The sequence below is a fragment of the Mytilus trossulus genome, chromosome 3, assembly GCF_036588685.1.
Source record: "Mytilus trossulus isolate FHL-02 chromosome 3, PNRI_Mtr1.1.1.hap1, whole genome shotgun sequence".
In the NCBI taxonomy this organism is placed as follows: Eukaryota; Metazoa; Mollusca; class Bivalvia; order Mytilida; family Mytilidae; genus Mytilus; species Mytilus trossulus.
In genome coordinates, this window is record NC_086375.1 from 16,702,335 (window position 1) to 16,728,891 (window position 26,557).

Sequence of the window (26,557 nt, forward strand, 5' to 3'; positions counted from 1 at the left end):
TCTATTTTTTTTTAAACACCGGAAATGGAAGTATGGCTGAAGAAAATGTGAGAATTGAAGAAAGTTTAAAAGTGAAAATAGGTTGTTATTTAAAGTATAATGAACAAAATTTACCCTTTACATATACTTTATGTTTATTTATTTTATCTGAAAACCTCAGTTCCACGAATTAAAGAATGAAGCGAAACCATTACGCACATATATTTTGACGTCAGATTCTTTTCATTTGCCATTTTATTTGCAATGTTTTTTGTATAACTTTGTAAATTTATACCTTGCATAAATTTTGATTGAAACATTATGAAATAGAAATTAGATAATTGATCTTTGCAAGAAAGTTACAGAATTGATAGGAATATAGTCACACTTACCTTATTTTAACTTAAATGGCCGTACATACAGTTGAGAGCTTCAAGGATGCTTTCCAACACCACCAATAGGTGTCTCTCTCTCCTGTTGCGTAAAAGCCAGAATTGGTGTCTTCAATGTATACATACAGATACACTTACTTAGTTTACAATTCTTGATCTATGTGTTTTAACCCAAGTACTTAAAATAGACAAATTGATTCTACCCAATGGTCTAGCATAAAAGTTCTGGATCCGCCATTGCTCCTACAAATTCAGAATACTGATATCGTTTTTTTTGTAAGACTTAGAATTAAACTTATTTCAGGTGAAGCCAAAAATTTACCAAGCAACAGTTTATCAGGAACAGGAAAGAGTACCTACTGTATGATAAGATTAGATCACGAAGAAATATACAGAACAACTACAGTTGAAAAATCTCTCAAGTATGCAGTCAAAAATCTAATAAAACCATGAATATAAAAACATTAAAAAGTTTTGTAATTTGATATACATTGTAATGTACAGAATATTAAAAAAAATCGTTATCAAGCATATCTTTTGTTTGAGTGTATGTAAGGAAGAGTGAAACAATCAACAAACACAAACTTTTTTCAAAGTTGGAGATTTTGTTGAGGTCATTATTGCCTTTGTAAGGAATATTACCTAATGTGGCAATAAGAAGGGCACATATAACCCTCAAGCATGGTCAACAAATATTACTTTTGGAGGTATGATCCTAAATTTATTTTATAAATATAACCTGGCTAACAATTTAAATTTTTAACTTTATAAACAAAATCCTGTCATTTTTTAGGGAACACATGAAAGAAGCTTAGTAACATTTGTTTCCTATTGGTCCATCTACAATAAATTCAAAACAAAAGATGAATTGTGTTTATTACATGCATTATATATAACCTGAAGAACTGAAAAAAAACAAAAAATTGTACAATTAGAAAATGTATTATACTTTCAGTCCATTTTATGGTGAAGAGTTTACAGGAGAAATTCCAAAGAAATTTAGATATTTATCTGTTCAATTGTACGAAGCTAGCCAAAACAAAAGTAAGGTGAGTACTGATTCATGGGGTTTGTATTTAGTGTCATAGATACATGATGTCAAATATTTGCTTACTACAACCCTGTTGAAATACAATGCTGTATGGCAACAATAAATTCCTTAAGCATTGTTAAGACTTAATTTTCAGACTTAAATGAGGTGTTTAGTTTACTTTTGATTAAAAGCCATACTGGTGAAATATAGAATGCTTTATCAATCAGATTTACTACTTTCTGTATTACATGTATATAAAATAACTCTGTATATCTGTGTCGTCAGTTTAAAAGTGCTTACTTTGGAAACTTTTGTCCAGTTACTCTTTGCAGTTGATATTTAAGTCAAGTTGTTCTTGTCTTATTTATATGTAAATCTATTTTATTTCATCTGCCAAAGATGCATGCAACCAAGTCTAAGGAATTGATCAAACAATTTTGCATTGGAGTAAAAACTGTTTAATGTCTTTTTTAGGTTATTGGGAAAACAACTTTAAGACGACAGGAACTGTACAAGTATCATGGGAAAGAGCACTGGTTCCCTTTAGTACCAGTTGATGCTAATAATGAAGTTCAGGTATATTTGTATGCACACAGGCCACATAAACTTTAACGTTATAATCTTTAACCTCAATAGAGTACATATGGCTAGAAAAGTTTTATTTACTTTTACCAATAAAATTATAACAATCAAACTATTTCTTAGTGTTGTAAAGTTTGTTAAGTTAGTCCAAAGTGAAAAAAGAGCAAATATCATTTGAAGATATAAATTATTGAGATAGAAAACTGAAGGAAAAAAAAATTGTACCTCAAGAATGAAAGTTTGTATTTAGTCAATATGGTTGGACAATTTTATTTTATTGTTGTTTTTTTTTCATCTCAATCAATTAATCTTATTATATTCAGTGTGAACCAAATATGTTGATGAATCTGAGACTAAAAAAACGCTATCAACCTTCATTCTTTAAATTAAACACTGTCAATGAATCACCTGAATGGAAGTTAAAAATATCCTGATTGTAAATTACTAATAATAGAAGTTTAAGATATCCACCCAGCAAGTAGTTTGTTCATCATGTTCGTTTTTATATCATTCTTCTTAAATTATTTTATGCTAAACATCAATCTAATTAAAATTGAATCCTTTAATTGCTCCTGCTTTGATATTTTGTGTTGAAAAATAACGGGAGCAATTAAAGGATTTAATTTTAATTAGATTGTCCTAAACATAGGAATTCTGTAGTTATATGTTAAAAATATAATTGATGTAATAAATTATGAGTCATATGTTTATTAAAGGGTAAAGTTCACTTGGAGATCAAGTTTGATGAATACTTAAATGGTGAATCAGAAAATTATACCTCACAGGGTTTGTCAGTCAGGTGAGATAAATTAGTATACGTCTACAACAGAATATGATTATTAATTACACACAATTTTTCATTACAAGAGTATTGTTAAGAGGGATATGTGTGTAGTGTGCGCATACCTGTTTACATTTTTGCACTGAAAATTACTCTCAGAAGACTGAACTTTGAACCAAAAATTAATATAGAAGCATATAAAAAAGATGAATCTGTACAAAAATGCAAGAATAGAAAAAATCCAAAATCAACAACTATTACTCAATTTATCACAAAAAAAGTATTAGATAACTAGGACAACTAAAGCTTGAGGATAAAAACCTGATTGAATTTACATTCCTCATAAATTGATTTTAACTTTCATTAGGGTACTAGAATGTACTGACTTACCAGTAACAAATGGCGGGTGTAATCCCTATGCTATGGTGACCTTGACCTATAGTAAGTCGAGGAATAAGGCTGATATCAGAAGGACTACAGTGAAGAAGAAGACAACTTGTCCACAGTTCAATGAATGCTTTCAATTTGTAGTAAGTTTGGTTATAATTTTTACGTATAAAGTCAAAATGTAAAATTTCATAATTATGTTTTTTTGAAAGAACTTGCTATATATTATATAATACTACATAAAGATATATTACTGATTACAAATGTGTCGAGGTTTGTGATTGGATAACAACACAGAGATGTCAGTATATATTCAGGAAACTGCCGGGGTATATACGACGTTTTTATCCCCAATTGGAACCTCAAAAAACGTCATCATAACACTGGTTACTATGTGACGTAGTCAAAAGTTATCAGACTGTCAGAGGCTCACAGAGGGAAATAATGATGTTTTATCACAGTTCAATTTTACAGTTAATATTTTTGTTAATGTCTGTGTTTTCAAGTTTGCCCTGTGACTTGTCTTTATCAATTTGACCTGAGAGAATATTCTCTCCACCTCTGCTGTACTGAGAGGTTGTATTATTGCAGCACTGAATAGTTTTGCAACAAGAGGGTACATAGATAATAGGTTTTTATCCTTATGACAAGGTGAATGAAATAGCTCTAGCAGACTAGGTAAAGAACGATCTGTAAGTTCTGCTGATGACACAAGAGCTATAAAGTCCTGCCATTGAATAAGAAGAGTTTCAGGGTCCAAGTCAAATGTATTTGAAAGAGCTTCTATCTCTGTATAACCATACATTGTTTCAGTGTTGTCTGTTCCTGTAAGGTCTAAAATGGCCAAATGATCGATTGTGTCAGTATCCTTAAATCTAACTGTTATATTTTCAATTAATTCATTGAGAAAGCACTCTCTGACTTTCATTACTGAAAGAAGATAGGGAGAGTGGGGTAAACTTTACATTAAAAATTGTGTAGGTTTGGTTGTGAATTTAAATAAGAGTGCCAATGAGACAATTGACTTTTAATATTTCGATCTTGAGAAATAGATTAATTCAACAAATAAGTTTGTTAATTTATCTTTGAAAGTTTATTATCAATTCAACAAACATCTCAGTATAGTTCATGTTGAGCGTATCTAATAATATCAATAAGTTTATCAAAACGGATTTCAATAAGAAAATTGATACAAAAATCGGACTTTCAAGAGGTACGTAATCGGCACAATAATAAATCAATTCAACTTTGAAAGTTTATTATCAATTCAACAAGCATCTCTGTATATTGCCTGCTGAGCGTATTTAATAACATCAATATTTAAGTTATTCTTGAAAAAAGATGTAATAGACTGGCAAGTCTTCGATATTTTCTTCTTGTCATTTTCGAGTTGGTCAATTTTATTTTTTTTCGTCGGCATTTTGCGTGTTGACGATTTACAATATACTATTGGAATGAACGTTATTTTATAAATAACAAATACAATAGAAATGAACATCGTTCACATTTAATTTATAAATTCTATTTTGCATTGTCAGGTGTTAAAAATTCAATTCATTTAACTTGGATATTTGGTGCTTCTGGGCAAAGGAATTAGACAGGGTCGTAAATTTCACCTGATATAGTAATTGACTCTATCAAATAGGTGATTATATACAGGTAACAAGTGTCAACAATTTTAATATGTTGTCTTAATGAAGTGTGTGTAAAAAGAACTCAACAAAATGGCGACAATATGAGGAAAAAAGATCGTTTTTTCAACTTTTTTCAAAAGGGCACAGAGGGGCGCATCAGAAGGGCAAAGGGGCGCGAGGGGTGCAAAATTTAGGGGGCGGGGCGCGGCGCCCCTCCATTTCATGCTAGCTGGAACACTGGTGACATTCCCAGCTTAGGGCTTATATCCCCTGAGCCAAAGGCTCAGGGGATAAAGGCTCAGGGGGATATAAACTCTAAGCCGGGAATGTCACAGTATATTCCCTGTCTGAGACCTGAATAACATTTAATGTCTTTGGTTCTAATAAAAACAAGTTTAGCTCATCAACCATTCTTATTTTGAGGTGCTTCCTAATTTGAAGGAGTGTATTATTAAGCAATATTAAAAATAATTTTCTTATTTTAGTTAGGAAGTAAAGGCCAGAACTCTGACAGACAGACATATTATATAGAAGATGAATTCAACATTGATCTGGGGTAAGCCAGGCTTTTTTTTCCATATATGAAAGATAAACAAATAATAAAAAAAACTCCTCATCAAAGAGTGGCCTTTTTGCTGAGAAATCTAAGTAATCATTTACAAAATACTTATTATACCATTATTATAAATAAAAAAAACATTTGCTTATCATTCAGGCTCATTTTTGATAACAAGAGTTATTAGTAGCTTAATGTAGAAAAGGATGGTTCCTTTTATATTGCTTATCATTATGTGAGAAATTTTGATAAGTTGAAATCTTCATTACAAAAAAAAGTATGATTTTAACGTTTGACAACAAAAGCTCCTATAAAATTATAAGAAAAGGATTTATCACTGGCAATAACATTGGTTACCAACTGTAAAGTTTATTTTTTTTAATCTAAAACTATAATGTAAGAAAATTTTGCTGTTCTAAATGGTATTTTTAAGAAAAGATTATTATTTTTTATTTTCCATTGAACTGTTTTTCAGGGTCTCAATATGGCATGATGATTCTAGAATGTCCAGAGAAGTATTTGGAAAAATATTTCCAGGATCATTTCTTGGAGAAGTTAAAATGCCTTTGAAAGATCTAACCTCTGGTACAGTTCACAATGCATGGTAAGTTAGTAAAAGTAGAAATATGTTGGTAAACTTTTAAGTATCATTTTCTATTTTCTTTAACATGAAAATAGGTATGTAATTTCCATCAACTCTTTTTATTAGACTTGTGACCATGGATCAGTAGGGGTTTATGGTTATTGTATAAAAAATGTTTATAATGTATTATGATAGTGCTCCTATTAAGGTGGTACCTAACACTACAGGGAGATAACTCTGTAAAGCCAGCTTAACGTTTAAATTATGTTGTGTTGTAAAAGGAAATATCAAGCTTCTCAATAATCAAAATTGGTGTTTGTCAAGTTGATATACAACCAGTGTAATTTTTCTGACAAAAAGGTTGGTTCAAAAATTTTAAAATTTTTATGTTTTTGTTTAAGTGCAAATACTTTGACAAAATTTTATGAAAATTAAACTAGCCAAATTTATTTAAGTGAAAGTGTTGGGTACCACCTTAAATAGAAAAGTGCAAAAATGACATTAAATAGTATAAGTAACAAATGTTCACAAAAATTTCTTGGTTTACATTATTCAGTTTTGTAGACTTCTGTTGTAATTGAAATTTTCCCCAAAATGCTTTTAAATGCCATTAACTTATTAGTAGTATAAAAAAAACTAATGCACAGCTGCATGTACATGTATATACTGATCAGTTGTTAGGATGCATATATATGAAAATCTGGCTAATTTTATAAATACAGCAATTATTTTTGTATTTATATTTATGATTTTCAAGAATTTTATTGTAAATTGTTTCTGTTTAAGGTACTGTTTGCGGAGACGAGAGAGTTGGAAGCCACATCAGTATGATCTTGGTTCCTTAAGATTAAAAATCTCCTATACCTCAGATCATGTTTTCCCACCGGAATACTATGATGAATTACGGGAGCTGCTGTTACAGTCTCCTGATATCGAGGTTAGAGATATTTATAGTTTATAAAGAAAGGGATTTTGAATTCTTTGAGAAAACTTCGGTGCATTATGTAGAAGATGATTCATACATAAACAGAAAAAAATGATTGATCTCTTGTTTAATCTTTTTTTACAGTGATATTTGTAAATATGAAAAAAATCCTGTTTCTTCATGGACCATACTATAATTGGTCAGTAAATATGTTGTCTTTTGTGCATCAAATGGATAATTCATCATTGTGGGGGTAGATCAGACTTAATGGATTTAAAAAACTGTATTTTGGCTGATACTGTAAACCAACTTCATTTCTAGGCCTTTTATAGCTGGCTATTTTGTGTTTTGTACTATCTAGTCCACTTCACTGCGATTTAATTTTGCGATTTTCTAATTTACTTTATGTGGTTAAATTAGAAAAGATCTTAGTTATACATATTTGCAAAGATTTATATTCGTGTTATTTTTCTACTCTGTTAAAGTCAAGAAAAAAGAATAGCTCGGGGGGAAAAATAGTTGGCTTACAATACTACATTTTGTTGTTTTAGCTAATTCTGACAAATCTTTAAGAAAATGAACACAAAGTCTAAGTTAATCTTTTTCCACAAATGATAATCTATTCATAGATTTCAAACAAGCATTGACTGTTAAAATTCTTATTATAGACGTTAATTTTGTATGAACTACTTTGTGTAGATCTTTTCAAATCATGTATTTATTTGTAGCCCATTACCTCAAGTGCAGCTTACATACTCAGTGAGGTTGTAGATCATCGACAGGATGCAGCACAACCTCTCATGAAAATATTTCTCCACCATAATAGATTAGTCCCATTTATCAGATCCCTGGCAAAGTATGAAATTGACAGAACAGCGTAAGTAAAATCAATTATATTATTGCTATGAAACCTGTCTAAATTGAACTTTGTAAGGGCTTAAAAATTTAGATTGGTGTCATATTTATATAGAGAATGAGTTGTATGTCCTTAAACAAGAGTTTATGAAGATTTCATGGTTAATACATTTGTAGATATAAGATGTGGTATGAGTGCCAATGAGACAACACTCCATCCAAGTCCCAATTTGTAAAAGTAAACCATTATAGGTCAAAGTATGTCCATCAACAGGGAGCTTAACAGCAAGCTATAAAGTGCCCCAAAATGACTAGTGTAAAACTATTCAAATAGGAAAACCAAAGGTCTAATCTATATAGAAACAAGAATTGAGAAACACTTATGAACCACATCAACAAACCACAACTACTGAACAACAGGTGCCTGACTAAGGACAGGGGAAACAAATGCAGCAGTTTTTTTAGTTCCATTATTGTTCTTCATTTTATCCTAAAAACAATGCTATAAAACTTTTTGACATTAGGAGTGTTATAAGGAGTTAGGGAAAGACAGTTTAAGCCCACCCATTACTAATGATGTAGCTATACAGATAAAATACTTCTGAAGAATAACAACAAGCTGATACATCTTATAATATTCCATAATAATATTGCATATTAGATATGTTTTTTTTATGCCCCACCTACGATAGTAGCATTATGTTTTCTGGTCTGTGCGTCCGTTCTTCTGTCTGTTCGTTTGTCCGTCTGTCCCGCTTCAGGTTAAGTTTTTGGTCAAGGTAGTTTTTAATGAAGCTGAAGTCCAATCCACTTGAAACTTAGTACACATGTTCCTTTTGATATGATCTTTCTAATTTTAAAACCAAATTAGACTTTTTACCCAATTTCATGGTCCATTGGACAAGGAAAATTATAGTGCGAGTGGGGCATCCATGTACTTTGGACACATTCTTGTTTTGAATATTTTATATTTGCAGATCCTCATTATTTGTATTTTTATTATTTTAGGGATCCTCACACATTGTTCCGTGGTAATACTCTAGTGACAAAGTTGATCGATGAGTTGATGAAGCTGACTGGTTTACCTTACTTGCAGGAAACAATTAAGGCCACAATAGACCAGGTAGGTCAGTTAAGATTGCTGTAGAAGTCTGATTATGGTCTATTATTTAATTTGTCCAATGAACAGTGTGTAGTCCTGACAATTGGGGTTCTTGGTTGAGACTTAAAGAAAATAGTTACTTAGACTACAGCTTTTTACTGTTTTGTTATATTGTACAAATGATTATTACAACTTAGAAGTAACACATATTTCAGTATTCTGCAGTGTAAAAACTCATTTTCAAATTACATAGAAACCACTTTATTGTATTTGAACAAGTATAACTTTGCACATGTTTATACTTAAACTACATTTCTATAATATTTTTAAATTATTACATCCATAATCACATATTTTGCAGATCTGTATAGAACACAAATCTTGTGAAATTGATCCAACCAGGTTAAAAGAAGGAGAGAGCCTTGAAGAAAATATGGTATTTATAACATTTTCTCTTCATAAACAATTTTTTGCATAGCCTTGATATTTTTTAAATTATGATTAGTTTTCTCTCACAAAAAATAGAGGGTAGAAGTTTCCATATGCCATTATATAAATAATACATAGCTGAGAGAGTGATGGAGCAGATTGGTATATTGTCAACTTTGGCGAGGCGAGGTTAACAATGCTTTTTTTCCCGGGGTACCAATCTGCTCTATCACCCTCTCAGCTATGTGTTATTTAAATTATACTGAATTTTCTATCATTATTGACTTTTACAGATTAATCTTATTTTTTTTAAATTATTTTCTGTGACGTTACGTAAATAACAACATTACAGATATTAGAAAAACAACAAAAGCTATGCAAGATTTTTTTTTTTTATTTTGACAGTCAAATAATAATAATAAAAAAGCATTGTATTTAATTACCAGTGATGTAAATTTAATTCACTGTCTTTTAAATTATAGATTTCTGATTGGTCTGGACGAGAGGGTAACATTAAAAAAAAATTGTCACCCGCTCAGCCATTTGATAGAGTAAATAAACACCCTTGTATTAGCCAAGCAAAATATTGCATTTTAACGTAAAGTATAATAAAATAAGTTAGCACATTAAAAATTAAACTGAAACAAAGGTTTATTATAAAACAGACCTTGAAGGATTAGTCTATTCAAGGTCAAACATGGATCATAAATAAGTTAAGAATGGTGACTTTTCCTGACCATTTTGTTTAAAGAAAAGGGAAACAATCATTTTATGTATGAAAAAAAATGGGAAAGGAAAAAAGACAACATCCCAACCAATGAACAGAAAACAACAGAAGGCCACCAATAGGCGTGCCTCAGCTGGACCCTGAACAAAAATGAGTACTCATTCAGTGATAATGGGCGTCATACGTGTACTAAATTCTGAAATATATAAATAAACTACAATTAAAAATCATACACATTAACAAAGGCCAGAGGCTCCTGACTTGGGACAGGCACAAAAATGCAGTGGGGTTATACATATTTAGTAAGATATCAACCCTTCCCCTATACCTCTAGCCAATGTAAAATAAAGAAACGCATAGCAATATGTAAGCATTGTAACCATATGCAGATTAAAATCTGAAAAATTACTTTATATTTTCAGGACAGTTTGAAATGTTATGTACAAAGAATTTTTCAAGGAATAATATCATCATCATTATTGTGTCCAACCAATATGTGTGAAGTATTTTATGCCCTGAAAGATATTGCCCACCAGTACTTCAAAGGTATGTGTAATAACGATCTCAATGTTTAGATTTGGTTAATTGAATATATGATCTGCAGCTAAAGAGGGGGATGTAATAAATAATGTTACACTAAATGAAAAAATAGAGAAAAAAATACTGTAATTAACTTATTGGTACTTAACATGCTTAAGAAGAGAAAAATTATAAAGTCATGAACTTATTTATGAGTGTGGTTAAATTATATAACAAGTGAAATATTTGTAGATTCCAGTGAAGTACGATATCAAGCTGTCAGTGGATTTGTGTTCCTCAGATTCTTTGCTCCTGCCATTTTAGGACCAAAACTTTTTGATCTCAGAAATGATACTCAGGTAAACTAAATAGATTACTTGCAAGGGTTGTATAAAGATGGGCGCTAACAGGAATTTTTGGAAAATTTTGTCCTAATAAAACTAAAAACTCATGAGATTTAAAAATGTTTGGCAATAAAGGGGAAGGGATATAAAGCTCAGTTCACCCTATCTTTAATCTGCCACTGGTTAAGATAAAATTTGAAGTGTTATTGTTAGAAGTTTAAATTTGTGGGTATTTTATTTATATTTTCTTACTTTCTTTAAAATCATAAATGAAAATTTGACTCTTAAAATCTTTTTTGGAAAAAGTAGTTTTTTTTCTTACTGTCTGTTAAAGATCAACATATACCGGTTTGCAGAAGAAGCTTAAAGCTTAAGGCCAAAATTACCAATTGAAAATTTATGCTTTAAAAAAGGGGGGGTATACTGTTTTACCTCTGTCTGTCAGTCCGTCCATCAGTCCGTCCATCAGTCTGTCAGTCAGTCCGTCCCATGAAACTTTCGTCACATTTTTCTCAGGAACTACACATCCACCCTTTCTGTAATTTGGTATCAACGTTTATATATGTCAGCCATACTGTGTGATGCGTTTTCAGATTCATCACTTGACAACTTCTTGTTTACCGAACACTTGTATGATTTTACACATGATAGCCAAGTTGAAAATTTTCGTCACATTTTCAGGAACTACAATACAAGGATTTCTGAAATTTGGTTTCAGGATTCATATAAGTCAGCTATACCGTGTGATGAGTTTTCAGATTCATCACTCGACAACTTCGTGTTTACTGAACACTTGTATGATTTTACACATGATAGCCAAGTTGAAAATTTTCGTCACATTTTTCTCAGGAACTACAATACAAGGATTTCTGAAATTTTGTTTCAGGATTTATATAAGTCAGCTATACCGTGTGATGCGTTTTCAGATTCATCACTCGACAACTTCCTGTTTACCGAACACTTGCTTATTTTTACACTATTTATATTATCCATTTGCGGCGGGGGTATCATCAGTGAGCAGTAGCTTGCAGTTTCACTTGTTTCTTTTAATTACAAATAACTTTTGTTAAATTTCAGGACAGTATTGTTAATAGGACATTAACCTTAATATCCAAAGCAATACAAGGATTAGGAAATCTAGTCAGTTCTAAAACTGTAAGTCAAATACAAAACTGTATCACATGTTACATTTAATGTTTTTCTTTTTTTCTTTTTTTGTTTTCTAACTAAAATGTTGTAGAAGAGTCTACCTATATACTGTCAGAGGTGGTGTCAACATCAGGGTTCAATCTGGGGTTTAATTTTAAGTGTATTTAAACATCAATAACTCTGACAAACTTTCATAGAATTTTACTAATCTTTAGTAGCAAATGTTGTATGCATACTCATGATAAGGACATGTTCATTTCATTTTCCTTTCTTCGTTCTAGGCTGTGTTGGGGGTTTTATCTTTTACACAATAACTGTCCACAGAAGAATGGTCACTCTACTTTGACACATTATTCTGACAACTAAACCAAACAGAATCTGCTCTCACATCTACATGCTGTTTACAACAAATAATATTTTAGAAATTTGTTTGATCCTTCCATGTTGGAAGCAAAAAACTCTTTGACATGCACAATACCAGAAAACTAGAATGAATTACTATCTATAAATATTAAATTTCTTTAGCCATATCTGATTATTGTGTGATTTTTTTAATTTAGGGTATTTTATTCTATTTTTATTGCTAAGCACATCTTTCCTCAATTTTCAGCTATCCTATGGATTAAAGGAAGATTATATGGTGCCATTATTTCAATATCTGTCTCAGCCATCACACATTGAAGCCGTCCGAATGGTAAGTATCTTCATTTTTAGATGACAAACTTTTTGTTCACAAGTTATTTATTTGTGGAACAATGTTTTTGTTTTACCATAACATCACTTAATTGCAAGTAAGGAAATCACAGTAGGTGCTACATTAAAAGTATAAATTGCAAAAGTGATCAGAGCAGAACTAAGTTAATCACTCTATCTACTATGAACATTTTAGAAATATCTAACAACCAGTGCAATTGCCCCTGAAGTATTCTTTTCAAATATATAGGAACTAAGTCAAAAGAATGAAAAATCTAAATTTCTTCAAAGGCAGTGAAAGACATATTAAAAGCTTTTATGGATATTAATCCAGTGAACAAAAGTTATTATTGCATAGATCATTGGACTTGCATTGAAATGTTTTCCACTAAAAAAACACAAAAACAGGATTGGAGTATAAATGCTTACCTCAAAATTACATTTGAAACTTGGGATTAATATATTTACTTTCAGGAAATGTTGAATATAAATACATCTGTGTTGCTATAAGATTTTAAAATGAGTTTTAATTACCGGTCATGCAGTACGGTAATTGTCAAACCACAAGTTTCACAATAGAACATGTTATAGAGAGAGCCTGCAGTAATTTATGTGATTTAATATTGATCTTCAAGTATATTATTCTTTTCAGTATTTAGACATCATATCATCTGCAGCAAGAGCAAGAACACAAAATGTTTCTGGTGAAGCACCAATTATTATAAAAGAAGGGTGAGTTTATATTTATATTTTTGAGAGGAATTGCAAATCATATTATATACTCTAGATTCATAGTTTACAACAAATTTATGTTGACACACAGCTGTTTTCCCTTGACCAGTGAAAATTTGTCTTGGAAAATAAATTAATCAACAGTATGTAAACAGGCAGTACTTGATCATTTGTTTAAAACAATGTTAAGTCTAGTAACGGGTAAATTTTTTATAATTCCAAACCAATATTTTTTTTAATTCCTGATACAAGTTATTTTATTTCTTTTAAAGATATATATGTAAAGATTACCAATTTTCTTTTCAGGACATTAATCAAAAGAGCTCAGGGACGTAAAAGAATACTTAAAGTGAAGAACTTTAAAAGAAGACATTTTTGTTTGACCAATCAAAAACTCTCCTATTCAAAAAACAGGGGAGACAATCCGTTATATGAAATCCCTGTTGAAGATATTCTGGCTGTGGAAACACTGCAGGAAGAATCATTCAAAATGAAATATGTAAGGAACTCTTTTTTAATAACTTTTTATTATTCTTCAATGAACTATATTGTACCCAAAATCATTCATTTTTCACTCAATGTTCTCACAAGTAGTCAATTTTATATGGATTATTTGCCCAATCGTAGTTGAAATTTCAGGGATGATTAAAGTGTATACAACTGGCTGTTAAGATAGAGTTAAGGGTGCTAAACATTGTATTCTGCTCTTTGGTCATGTTGTTGTTTTTTGACACATTCCTTATTACCATTCTCAATTTTATTAAACATAAAGAAAACAATAATTATATTCTTACTTATCTAAAATTGTTAGCATGTGCAGAATACACTCAATTCTACCGTCTGTTACAATTACAACAACCAAAGATATTCTGCTGCCAAATTTTTTTAAATGTGTTTCATTATGACTGGACATTAGTATTGGAAAAGTTTTCCAAACAGAAATAAGAAGCATTGTCACATCACATGATAAAAGCATGGAAACATGATCTCTATGTTTATCCTCACAATCAGTACAATCAGTCTGAAGTTGTTCCCTCTGCTTAATATAAATATGCCTATGTTCAGAACACAATCTGATGAAAGGATGATGAATTTATTCATTTAGCTATATAATATTTTTATAAGGTTTAAAGGTTTTGTATACTAGTAGATTTTCATGAAACATTTGATATTTTCTAGATGTTCCAAGTGATTCAGCCTGAAAGAGCTTTGTATATCCAAGCAAATAATTGTGTGGAAGAGAAAGAATGGTAATGTTATTATGTGATTGTTAGAATGGGGTAGGAAGGGGAGGGGATACAAATCACATGTAGTCAAATTCACTTTAAATGAAACAAGAATGAACCTACCGGTAAAGGTCAAGTTTTGAAGTTGGAAGTACACATATTATTTTAACAATCTTGAAAAATATAAGAAACTAGATACACCTTTGCATTGATTTACTTATTTGATATTTCTGTGAGATCAATGGATGAAAATTTGGAATCTAAATGTATTTGCTCGCAAATAGGATTCCTGGACAGTACATCATCAGAACATTCAAATTTTTAGTGGGAACATACATTACTTATGTTAGTTTCTTTATTTGTTTTATAGTAAAGAAAATTGTAAGGTAATTGGTATGCAAAAAACAAATGTAGCACATTTATAAAATGCTCTGAATTAATATATTTCTGGCAGTTGGTAGCACATTTTGTTTTTATTTTGATGTGCAACACATATTTTGCTGTGTGAAATTTACTAACAGTTTTTCATTCCGATCAATCATAAAATAAATCAATCATAAAATTTCTGAATTAACAATTAATTTACAGAACTTGTATTTTTTCTGACATAGTCTGAAATCATTTACTGTACATTGGGGAAATCTCTTAAGGTTATCAATGACCCAATATCATAGTTTGTGATTATAAGATTTTCCTTTCCTTCTTTTTATGACCCATTTATGGGCATTATGTTTTCTAGTCTGTTCATCCGTTCGTCTGTTCGTCCGTTTGTCCCGTTTCAGGTTAAAGTTTTGGTTAAAGGTTTTGGTCAATGTAGTTTTTTATGAAGTTGAAGTCTGATCAACTTGCAACTTAGTAAACATGTTCCCTATGGTATAATCTTTTTAATTTTAATGCCAAATAAGATATTTTATCCCATTTTCATGGTCCACTTAACATGCAACTTAGTTAACATGTTCCCTATGGTATAATCTTTTTAATTTTAATGCCAAATTAGATATTTTATCCCATTTTCATGGTCCACTGAACATAGAAAACATCAGTCCTGTTTGAGGTTTAAGGTTTTTGGCCAAGGTAGTTTTTGATGAAGTTGAAGTCCAATCAACTTGAAACTTAGTATACATGTTCACTATGATATGATCTTTCTGATTTTTATGCCAAATGAGACATTTTATCCCATTTTCATCAACCACTGAACATAGAAAATGATAGTGCATATGGGGCATCTGTGTACTTGGGACACATTGTTTTGTTTTTGTGGCCCTGTAAATTACTGTAATTTGATTTTGGGGAAAATATTAATAGCAGTCTTAACTTGAATTTAGCTGTATTTTATCTAAGGTAAAAGGATGATTCATTTATAATTCATTAGATTTAGTGCAATAAACTAGCATAGCTTAAAATATCATGGATTAACTTGCGTGCGAACTTCAAAAACTAAAAAATATGAGGAGCTGCATGTGGAAATATGTTATTTAAATGGGCCAAAGTCCAAATAGTCAAAGCCTTCTTAAAACAATTTCGTCTGAAAAAAGTTATTCTAGAAACAATTAAGTCAAATATGTGAAAACTAACTACTAAGTTTTGTAGTTTAACTTCATAATGCTCTTGATTGTGCAGTGTGCTCAATATAAGGTTTGTCTATTATAATGTGTGATTAATTAAATATATATATATATAATCCAAAATACATTGTAATGCTAGAAGTAGACCTCAAAGGTAGGTTTATAATCAAGATGTTTATAAGCTAAATATGTATAAATGCGAATGAATCCACCATCTTCATTTTTTTCACAATCAGTTTCAACTTCATTTTATGAACATATTTGTGACAGTTATAACTACATGTATGGTATTTTTTTTACTTGAAACATGAAGGACATCACTTCTTTTGATATTCCTTTGTAGAAAACCAGAAAAATATTTAAGTAAAACATTAGGGATGCTTTTCAATATCAAGTTTGAATATTGCTGGTTCCTTGACATTAAAGAATCATGAACAAGTTAGAACAATATTTGTTCCTGAATTAATAAAAACAGCATTGTTATTTAAACAAAAACTATGAAAGTGTTTAACTATTAAAGGAACATGGGGAAAAAAATTGAAGATGAAATACACATTACATATCTTCTTAATTAAACGAGCTTCTTTTACGACATAGAAGATTACAAAAAAATGACAGAAATATACCATGCTTTTTATTGATCCGTTTAAGCAGTATTTTTCCAAACTCCTTACAGTGATGAATATTGTCTTTTCAGTTTTCATTTTTAGTTGATTGTACAAACAAGTTACTGATATTTCATGAGTTCTGAAACTATAGTCTCCCCTCTCACTTTTTTTTTCATAAAGAAAAATGCAATGTATGTAAAATTTGAAATACTCGCAACAATTTATTTCATTCAGGTTTGTTGATTAGTAATCTTATATTAACCATTTTTTCTCTAGGTTGGCCATTTTAACTAAAGTGTGTAACAGAAACAAGAATCGACTTAAGACATTCCATCCAGCAGCTTATATCAACGGACACTGGTTATGGTAGGTTTGGCTGCTCCTACACCATTATATCTTGTCTGTGAGGTTTTATTTGGAAAAAATGAGCATTGAGCAATATGTGTCTTGCCTATAAAACAATCCTATTACTGACTTTCAGCATAAATTCAATCATGATAAGTAACGTTTTGTGGATTCATCAGTTTTTGTGGGTACCAAATTTCATGGATTACAGAAACTTTACATTTTTATGGATATGTGATTTCATGGTTCTGGCAAAGTCTGAATACAACTTTATAAAAATAAGTATTTTGTTGAACATCTAAATTTGTGGTTAAATTGTACCCACGAAACCCACGAAAATGTGTATCAAACCAATAATAATGAATCCACAGTAGGTGAGAAGTTTGTGTCTCATGCTTTCACTGATAAATACTTTTAGAAAGTGATTTATACATATTGGAGTTTTTGAAATAGTCCGAAAGCAGAAAGGACCTCTGTTTACATGTACAGCAAGAAATTATTGTTTTTAATTCTAATTGCTTGGTCCAAAGTTTTCTAAATTATTTTGAAATTCAAGATTTTTATTTGAACATTTTTGACAGGATGTATTACAAGTATCACATGATTTTATTTCCAGTTGTAAGAAGATAGAATCTTCGTGTGAAGGTTGTACTCCAGTGTCTGGTGGTCTACATGCTACAGATATTCAGGTCTCTATTGATTCAGATAGAGAAGTAGAGAAAATACATTCCCAGTTCTTAGCTAATAGAGAGAAATTAGAGGCCATGCAAGGTAGGCATTGAAATAGAGTTAGATAGGCAAACTGTTAAGGAATTTAATACAGAAGTAGGTTTAGATATTGCATAACTCATGTTTTATCGTAAAAAAAACAACATAAAAAATGTTCACAAGATTTTCAATATACATCAGAAAAATTAAATGTTCAGGTTAAATAAATTTAGAACACACTAGATATCAATTATTGTTCTGGAATACTTGATAATTAATATTTGGACTAATTGATATTTGGACTACAAATAGTGGAATAAAAGTACCTTAGATCATATATTTTTTCATACTGTTTACATGATTATATGTTTATTTGAATTTTAAATGATGTTTGAATAAATTTGATAAACAAAAACTTTTGTCTGTTTTATCATAAAATACAAATGATACAAATTTGATAATGATTTTAGCTGTCATGGAAAGGAAGGGTAAGATGTTATGATTGTGTAATGGTTCATGATGTTTGATGTATTACTGAATTTCACCTATTAAAATTGCTTTGTTTTATTCGAGACTATTTTCTTATTACCAACTTTTGACTTCGGATTACATAATTTGTCCACTGATTAACTTGGACATCATGGTACTAGGTCAGGTCAGAGCAAGCTAAAGAAGTAAAACCAAGCTTTCAATCAGTACAATTTTTGGGGAAAATAAGCTCCTTAACAATTTTTTAGCTCACCTGGCCTAAAAGGCCATGTGAGCTTTTCTCATCACTTGGCGTCCGTCGTCGTCTGTCGTTGTTAACAATTTTTCAAACATCTTCTCCTCTGAAACCACTGAATGGATTTAAATGAAACTTAATATGATTGTTCCTTAGTATATCCTGCACAAAAGGTGCGCTTCGATTTTTGATCCGTCAAAAAACATGGCCGCCGTTACTTAAAATAGAACATAGGGGTCAAATGCAGTTTTTGGCTTATATCTCAAAAACGAAAGCATTTAGAGCAAATCTGACATGGGGTAAAAATGTTCATTAGGTCAAGATCTATCAGCCCTGAAATTTTCAGATGAATCAAACAAACCATTGTTGGGTTGCTGCCACTTAATTGGTAATTTTAAGGAAATTTTGCAGTTTTTGGTCATTATCTTGAATATTATTATAGATAAAGATAAACTGTAAACAGCAAAAATGATCAGCAAAGTAAGATCTACAAATAAGTTAAATATGACCAAAATTGTCAATTGACCCCTTAAGGGGTTATTGTCCTTTAATGACAATTTTTCACAATTTGTTCATCATATTTGCTAACTTTAAAAATCTTCTTCTCTGAAACTACTGAATGGATTTGGTTAAAACTTAGCATGATTGTTCCTTAGATTATCCTGCACAAAGTGTGTGCTTTGATTTTTGATCCGTCAAAAAACATGGCCGCCGTTACTTAAAATAGAACATAGGGGTCAAATGCAGTTTCTGGCTTATATCTCAAAAACGAAAGCATTTAGAGCAAATCTGACATGGAGTAAAAAAGTTCATTGGGTCAATATCTATCAGCCCTGAAATTTTCAGATGAATCAAACAACCAATTGTTGGGTTGCTGCCACTTAATTGGTAATTTTAAGGAAATTTTGCAGTTTTTGGTCATTATCTTGAATATTATGATAGATAAAGATAAACTGTAAACAGCAAAAATGATCAGCAAAGTAAGATCTACAAATAAGTTAAAATGACCAAAATTGTCAATTGACCCCTTAAGGGGTTATTGTCCTTTCATGACAATTTTTAATTGTGCTTCATATTTGCTAACTTTAAAAAATCTTCTCCTCTAAAACTACTCAACTAAATTCAACCAAACTTCAATTGAATGATCAGTAGGGTGTATAAAATAAAGTTTGTGCTTTATTTTTTATTTCGTCAAAAAACATGGCCGTCATGGCTAAAAATAGATCACAGGGTAAAATGCAGTTTTTGGCTTATATCTCAAAAACTCCAGCATTTATAGCAAATAAGACAAGATGTTAAAGTATTTATTAGGTCAAGGTCTACCTGTCCTGAAATTTTCAGCCGAATTGGGTAACTGGTTTTTCAGGTATAATGCCCCTGAATTGATGATTTTAAAGAAATTTTGCAGTTTTTGGTTATTATCTTGAATACTATTATAGATACAGATAAACTGTTTATAGCAAAAATGTTAAGCAAAGTAAGATCTACAAATAAGTCAATTTGACCAAAATTTTCAATTGACCCCTTAAGGAGTTATTGCCCTTTAAAGACTTTTTTCACAATTTGTTCATCATGTTGACTTACTTTAAAAAATCTTCTCCTTTGAAACTGCTGTATCAATTTCAGCCAAACTTAGGCTAAATGAATTTCAGAGTATCTAGTATAAATTTTATATTTCATTTCCTTGTATGTCAAGAAACATAGCTCCTATGGCTAAAATAGAACATAGGAGAAAATGATTTTTTTTTGCTTTTGAAGAAAATAGGACGATTCAAAGAACATTTAAATAAATTGAAAAGCCAAAATAATCATTGATGAGAGATTTAACCAAAAAAATTAAGGTGAGCGATTCAGGCTCTTGAGAGCCTCTTGTTTTTCACTACAATGTACAAAATCATTGGAAAACAGTAAACTTTCCCCTCAAATTACACCGAATATATGTTTGATTTTACTTATTTAGCTTGCTCTTACTTGACCGAGTACCATGATGTCCAAGGTAACCAGCCAACAAGTTATATAATCCAAAGTCAAAAATCTGTAATGTGAAAATAGTCTTTTATAAAGTTATCATGTCATACATACCTAGTTTGATGATGTTCATAAAGTAATACTGTATAGATTTGTTGTTGCCTGTAAGTGTTGTTAACCTTTTTGTAGGCATCTTTTTTTTTAAAACACTTGTATACTTTGACAAAGACAGTTTTTTTTTACTCTGTTTGTTATGCCCCACCTACGATATTAGAGGGGCATTATGTTTTCTGGTTTGTACGTCCTTTTGTTCACCTGTTCGTCCCATTTCAGGTTAAAGTTTTTGTTCAAGGTAGTTTTTGATGAAGTTGAAGTCCAATCAACTTGAAACTTAGTACACATGCTCCTTATGATATGATCTTTCTAATTTTAATGCAAAATAAGAGTATTGACCCCAATGTCACGTTCACTGAACAAAGGAAATGATAGTGCAAGTGGGGCATCCATGAACCGGGGACACATTTTTGTTTTTTATGTAATTGTTTTCATTAAAATTTGATACCAACCATTATTTTCTTTCTTTAAGTCGATTTATTAATTTAAAGTTGTATAACATAAAAAAAAAAATGAATAGACTTGGAGAAAAAAATCACAAGATGACTGTTTATATATTTAGCATTATATGCAACTTGCATTATTTTTTAATAATTGTTCATTTTGAAATTTCAATTTCTAATATGTGCACTCTAAAATTTCTTTATTCACAATAACTTACTAATTTATCATTTAAAAACCAATTAAAATATGATTTTGGTGCTTTATCTAATGTTGTAAGAAAGATAAAAATTTTGAGGTTTAATAACGGTCACAGCTGCAAGTTTTTTTGCCATGCTTAGCTTTTGTTTTGAAGGATATAGATGAGAAAGACAGTTAGGTTGTTAACTTTTAAAACTGAAAATTTGATTTCTTTTTAAGAGTTTTAAATTCCAGATTTCTACAGCCATATCTTGTCGAGGATTTATTTTCATGATTTTATTGTCTCTGATTTTGCTCTTTTCTAAAGATCAAATTTAAGCAGGATCATATTTTTCACGATTTTATCTTACACAAAAAAATAGACAAAAATAAAACATTCTGAAAATTTCATGTTTCTCATTACAATGTATTCACATTTTTTAAAAGCATGACTAAAACGAATTAAAATCATAAGTTTTACAAGCATACTATAATCCAACATTAAATATTTTTACAGATGCATGTGCTGATCAGGAAGTCTATACAGGGGAAGATAACTACCAACATCCTTACATCGAAGACACAAAGACATGTTTTGTTACACTCAATGAAGTACTTAAATGTGTCATAAGTCTGGAACAAGAACACATGCAATACAGGAAAAACAAACAACGGAATACAGTTATTGGTTCAATGTAAGTAATAAGAAATTTAGTCTTGCAATATGTGTATTGTCATGTCATCCGTGAAGAGTTTTTGCTCAGGTTTTTTCATTGAAAAGAATGTTTGCTTTGAATTTGCCCTTAGTTTTATATTAATCTTCAAGTACATCCAAATGAATGCCATCCAACTTAGGACTTACTGTCACTGGACAGTATTAGCACAAATTTTATCAACCTTTGATCCAGTAAGTGTTCAAGCATTATTGTTTCAGTCATTGTTTAAGTAGTCTTTTACATTATGAGTATTACAAAATTATTGTATCTACACTAGCACTGGTAGTTTTGTCCATTAATTGATGTCATTTTAATCTACCAAACCATTTTTAATGAACATTGCCACATCTCAGACAGTCATCTGGACTGCTTATAGTTGATATATTTCCTACTATTTTCAAAGTATTAATTTTTGAAAAACAAAATCCAAATGCCTCATGTTTTATGTGTATATTATCATTATCTTTTTCAGAGATGCACCGTTTGGTGATGAAAGTGTTGTATCGTACCAAGAAAATTCCCGGTTATGACGTGTTTCCCACCGTGATGTTCTCATGTTTTATATTGTATGTGTTCAAAAGATGTCAAAGATCAAATTGCCATTTGAAATTACCAGAAGTTGATATTCATAGTTATTTTTATATAAGTTCAAAATGAAGGGTATACTCTGCAATATTTCTTATAAAACTGCAACCTTAACAAAGCAAGGCCACACATTTTTTTTAGGAAGTTTGAAATAAATAATTAAGCTTCTATAGCTTATGATTGATCAAATTTCAGATTTTATTACTAAGAAAAGAAACGTCTTATAATAGTATGAATCTTGCATCAATGTTAAGATAAGTCTCCTTATAGAGTTTATATTAATTTGGGGAAAAAAATGAATTCAACATACTTTATTTAAGATTCACTATTGGTTTATTCTTGAAAATTTTACAAAAACAATTTTGAGATGTTCACTTAAAGTTTGCTTACAAAATAACACCTAAGAGACTTATTGACTTTTCATGTGTAATTGGAGTTTCGTTTGTGCTATGTAATATTCTAGTGCTTGTGATTCATGAATTTTTCATGCCATTTTTCAATTATATTTTTTTGGTGGATTTTGGTTCTTCATAATTTTTAAATCATTACAAAAAAAGTTCAATTTATATTTGAATACTGCTGTGAAAATAAAAATTGAAAGGGAAATAAATCCCTCGTTTAATCTATTTATTTTTGTTGTTTTGTGTCTCATTTTCAGTTTTTCAGAGAAACTTTTGAAAATTCAAACTCAATTATGAGTCGGAAATACATACAATGTATGTCAAAAAGAATTTTTAAGTGAAAATTTTCAAGATTGTATTCAGAATAAACTCATCATAGATACCAGGTGTAAATTTTGAATTGATAACAGATGTGCGTTTCGTCTACAAAAAGACTCATCAGTGACGCTCGACTCCAAAACAGTTGAAAAGGCCAAATAAAGTACAAAGTTGAAGAGCATTGAGGACCAAAATTCTTTAAAGTTTTGCTAAATACAGCTAAGGTAAATAAACTCATCATATATACTCTATTTCTAAGGTAGAAAAGCCTTCAAAAATTTAAAAAATTTTAAAGTTTTGTAAACAGTCAATTTATAAATATGACCATATAAATGATAATTCATGTCAGCACAGAAGTGTTGACTACTGTACTGGTGATACCCTCAGGGAATTAAAACTCCACCAGTAGTGGCATTGACCCTGTTGTTTGCTGTTGACAAAAATATTTTTGAGATCAACTTTATTATAGTGCCTACTTTATGTCAGTTTAAGGAAAGGGGTTATTATTCTGTTTATAATAAAAACATATGAAATAAATGATTTTCTTACTGTGTAAGGAAATACATGCATTAATTTAAAAAAAATGTTAAATAAGAAATTTATTTCATTTTAAAAATGGCATATTACTAAAATTAATATTTTTCTGGCATGAAAGAAATGTAGTTATAATGTAAACAAAACATGTGGCATTTCTCCATCATTTTGTATTTGCATTGTCATTGCTTGCATTAAGATAGCCTTAAAAGTCAAGTTTCTCTCATGATACAAGTACAGAGGTTAGCATACACATGTGGATTCAGTATTGTTAAGTACTTTTTGAATAAAAATGAATTGGAATATATTTTTGAGATTATTTTTTTTAAAATTTATATCAAAGCTTTTAGTTTCACATTTTTAGGACCATAAAGAAGAGTATTTATTATACAAGCTGTATAATTTTCTGAAATGGCAGAATATAATCTTTTGTGATAAGTAGGAGCATTTCAAGCATGAAATTGAAGTTGTTTTGTATATTATCAACTAAATTTTGGTTTCTGATTATTTTTTTTCTTCATTAAATGGCATTTTTTTTTTAGAGATTCATTACATGTATATGCTTTGTCATTTATTTTTGTATCATTACAGATGATGTTCTTTTGCATATATTTTATTCATACGACACAAATTACATGTACTTTTTAAATTTGTTACTATCAGTATTCCTTTTCTTTGTTATTGTTTATTTGTAAATAGAAACTTTTATTTTGTTATTTTGTCATCTGATTTTATCATATAAATATAAAAAATTATAGTAGAGCCTGTTCTATTAAAAAATATATAAGTAGAAGGCATTACATTTTCTGTATTGGCCACAGTATCAAAACTTCATTTTAAGTATAAAAAGTGACCAATATGTTTAGATATTAACACTACACCGCATACTGTGTTAATTGAGTCAATTTTTTAATGAAGCAGCATAATTTTCATGGCCCGACTTCAAAGAAAGTCATTCTTGATTTTGTGAAATTTAAAAACGGTAAAAAAAATTTCAAAGGGGGTTAACTGATCATTTCAGATTCTGATTTTTTTAAGAATCGTAGCACAGTTTAGCAATTGTTGATAATAGAATTATTTGACTGGTCCCTGTCCTACCCAAATTAAATTTCTACAGAACAAGCATACAAGGTTCAAGCTCACATAACTTTACATTCTATAATATTGAAATGGGTGGTTCTATTACATGGAAAGTGCCTTCTTCAGAAAATTTATATTTTGCGCAAAATCCTGAACAGGATTCTTAGGACTTGGTTGTGGTAAATAATTTCTTGGTAATTTTGATGAAAATGTTACTGTAAATTCAGAAATTATTTCGAGGTTTTTACTCATGTGAATAATGCCATTGGGTGAGTCTTCCAATAATATGAACTCACATTCTAAAATTTGATACATGTATGTGTATATCTCACAATTATTAATCTTACATTTTTGTCCATGCGTCAACAAACGCAATACATAGTAAATGCAGGCAATAATTTCTGAATTTACAATAAGTATTCAATGTAATTTTTTATCACTTTGCTTTTCCTATGTGAAAAAAGGGGAGTAATAATAAAAGTCTTTAGTATTTGACTCTTGAAATTGTAAAATTATTCAAGCCATTCAAAATTACGTTGATTTATTAATGAATTGTAGGTTGATATAATCTGGGAATATATGTGCACAAATATTCATTGTGAGGGCACTTTGATGTCTTAATTAACATGACAAAATTGACAACATGGTAATTTTAAACATACTTTTAAGGTCATTACAAGTTTTGGCACGATATTAGTAATTGTCATTCTAAAGAAGATATTTGGAAAAAGAAATTTTGTGCAAAATATTTACTTTTGTTGGCTGAGCATGTCTAAATATCTCAATGGGAGGGTATTTGGCAGGGTTTTTTTAATAACTTTTTGTTTTTTCTGACTGTTGACAGTTTATTTTAAAGACATTTTTAAAGATAAGATATGTTATTTTATGGGTTGAATAAACTTGGTACAAGATTAAAATCATAATGTTATAATTGTCGTATTGTTTTTATTCAAAGATAATATGTGCAAAATATGTAGGGGTTTTCCCTTTTCAGAAAACATTTCTTTGATTGTTGATTTTGTTTATTAACATAAATAAATGTCTTATATTTCACATGAAGAGAATTTGCAACAGGTAGTTGCACTTCTAGTAGAACTGATTTATAATGCAATATAAGGAATAAATTTATTTTTCATTATCAGAGGAACTTCATGTACACCAGATGTAATCATATTATTTTATTCCTTTCAAGTTGGTGCAACAATTGTTTTCACCATTTTTTCTTGATATTTTTAGTATTTGTTATATGTCTGTTGAAAGATATTGTACAAAATTTGATTAATAAAAACTTTAACAAAAAATATTTCTTTCAATTATTGATTTTGTAAAGATATTAAAAATGCCATTTTACAGGTAAGCCTTATCTCACAATTAATGTAAAGATTTTCATTCATCTAAACAGAAATGTTGAATGGATTGGATTTTGGATTTTTGTTTATTGCTGAATGGCAAGGTATAAAATTGTCAAAATCTTTTGATTCATATTAAACATGTCTGTCATTTTGTTGTAATAAAGGCTTTCTGTAAGGGGAGCAGTCAGAGGAGGGTTCCTTATCGTCGAGTTGCAAGTTTCGAGTTAAGAATGTCGAGTTGCAAGTTAAAAAAGTCGAGTTGCGAGTTACAAAAGTCAAGTTGCGAGTTA

At 30.0% G+C, this 26,557-nt stretch overlaps 1 protein-coding gene across 3 annotated transcripts; it reads left to right on the forward strand.

Annotated features, from left to right (window-relative positions):
* On the forward strand, positions 1-26,210 carry LOC134710264 (ras GTPase-activating protein 3-like). 3 transcript variants are annotated; one of them, XM_063570544.1, is made up of 24 exons: positions 1-81; positions 676-793; positions 1,327-1,420; positions 1,879-1,980; positions 2,703-2,785; positions 3,135-3,297; positions 5,274-5,344; positions 5,820-5,948; positions 6,714-6,864; positions 7,581-7,729; positions 8,716-8,830; positions 9,171-9,245; positions 10,388-10,511; positions 10,737-10,843; positions 11,906-11,983; positions 12,588-12,671; positions 13,323-13,402; positions 13,709-13,901; positions 14,582-14,652; positions 17,078-17,167; positions 17,763-17,917; positions 18,325-18,342; positions 21,799-21,976; positions 22,470-26,210. In XM_063570544.1, exons 1-24 carry the CDS (start codon positions 33-35, stop codon positions 22,525-22,527), a joined length of 2,535 nt encoding a protein of 844 aa, XP_063426614.1. In that variant the 5' UTR covers positions 1-32; the 3' UTR covers positions 22,528-26,210. The 3 variants fall into 3 exon arrangements, with proteins under 3 accessions (XP_063426614.1, XP_063426616.1, XP_063426617.1); XM_063570547.1 differs by having other exon boundaries at positions 20-47; XM_063570546.1 differs by lacking the exon at positions 18,325-18,342.
* Positions 26,211-26,557: the final 347 nt, after the last annotated feature.

Bases quoted from the DNA above. Each gene is read 5' to 3' on its own strand.
- LOC134710264 (XM_063570544.1), top strand. From the start codon at position 33: ATGGCTGAAGAAAATGTGAGAATTGAAGAAAGTTTAAAAGTGAAAATA. The intron at 5,345-5,819 runs GTAAGCCAGGCT...ACTGTTTTTCAG, and splicing joins GAATTCAACATTGATCTGGG to GGTCTCAATATGGCATGATG. The intron at 10,512-10,736 runs GTATGTGTAATA...AAATATTTGTAG, and splicing joins TGCCCACCAGTACTTCAAAG to ATTCCAGTGAAGTACGATAT.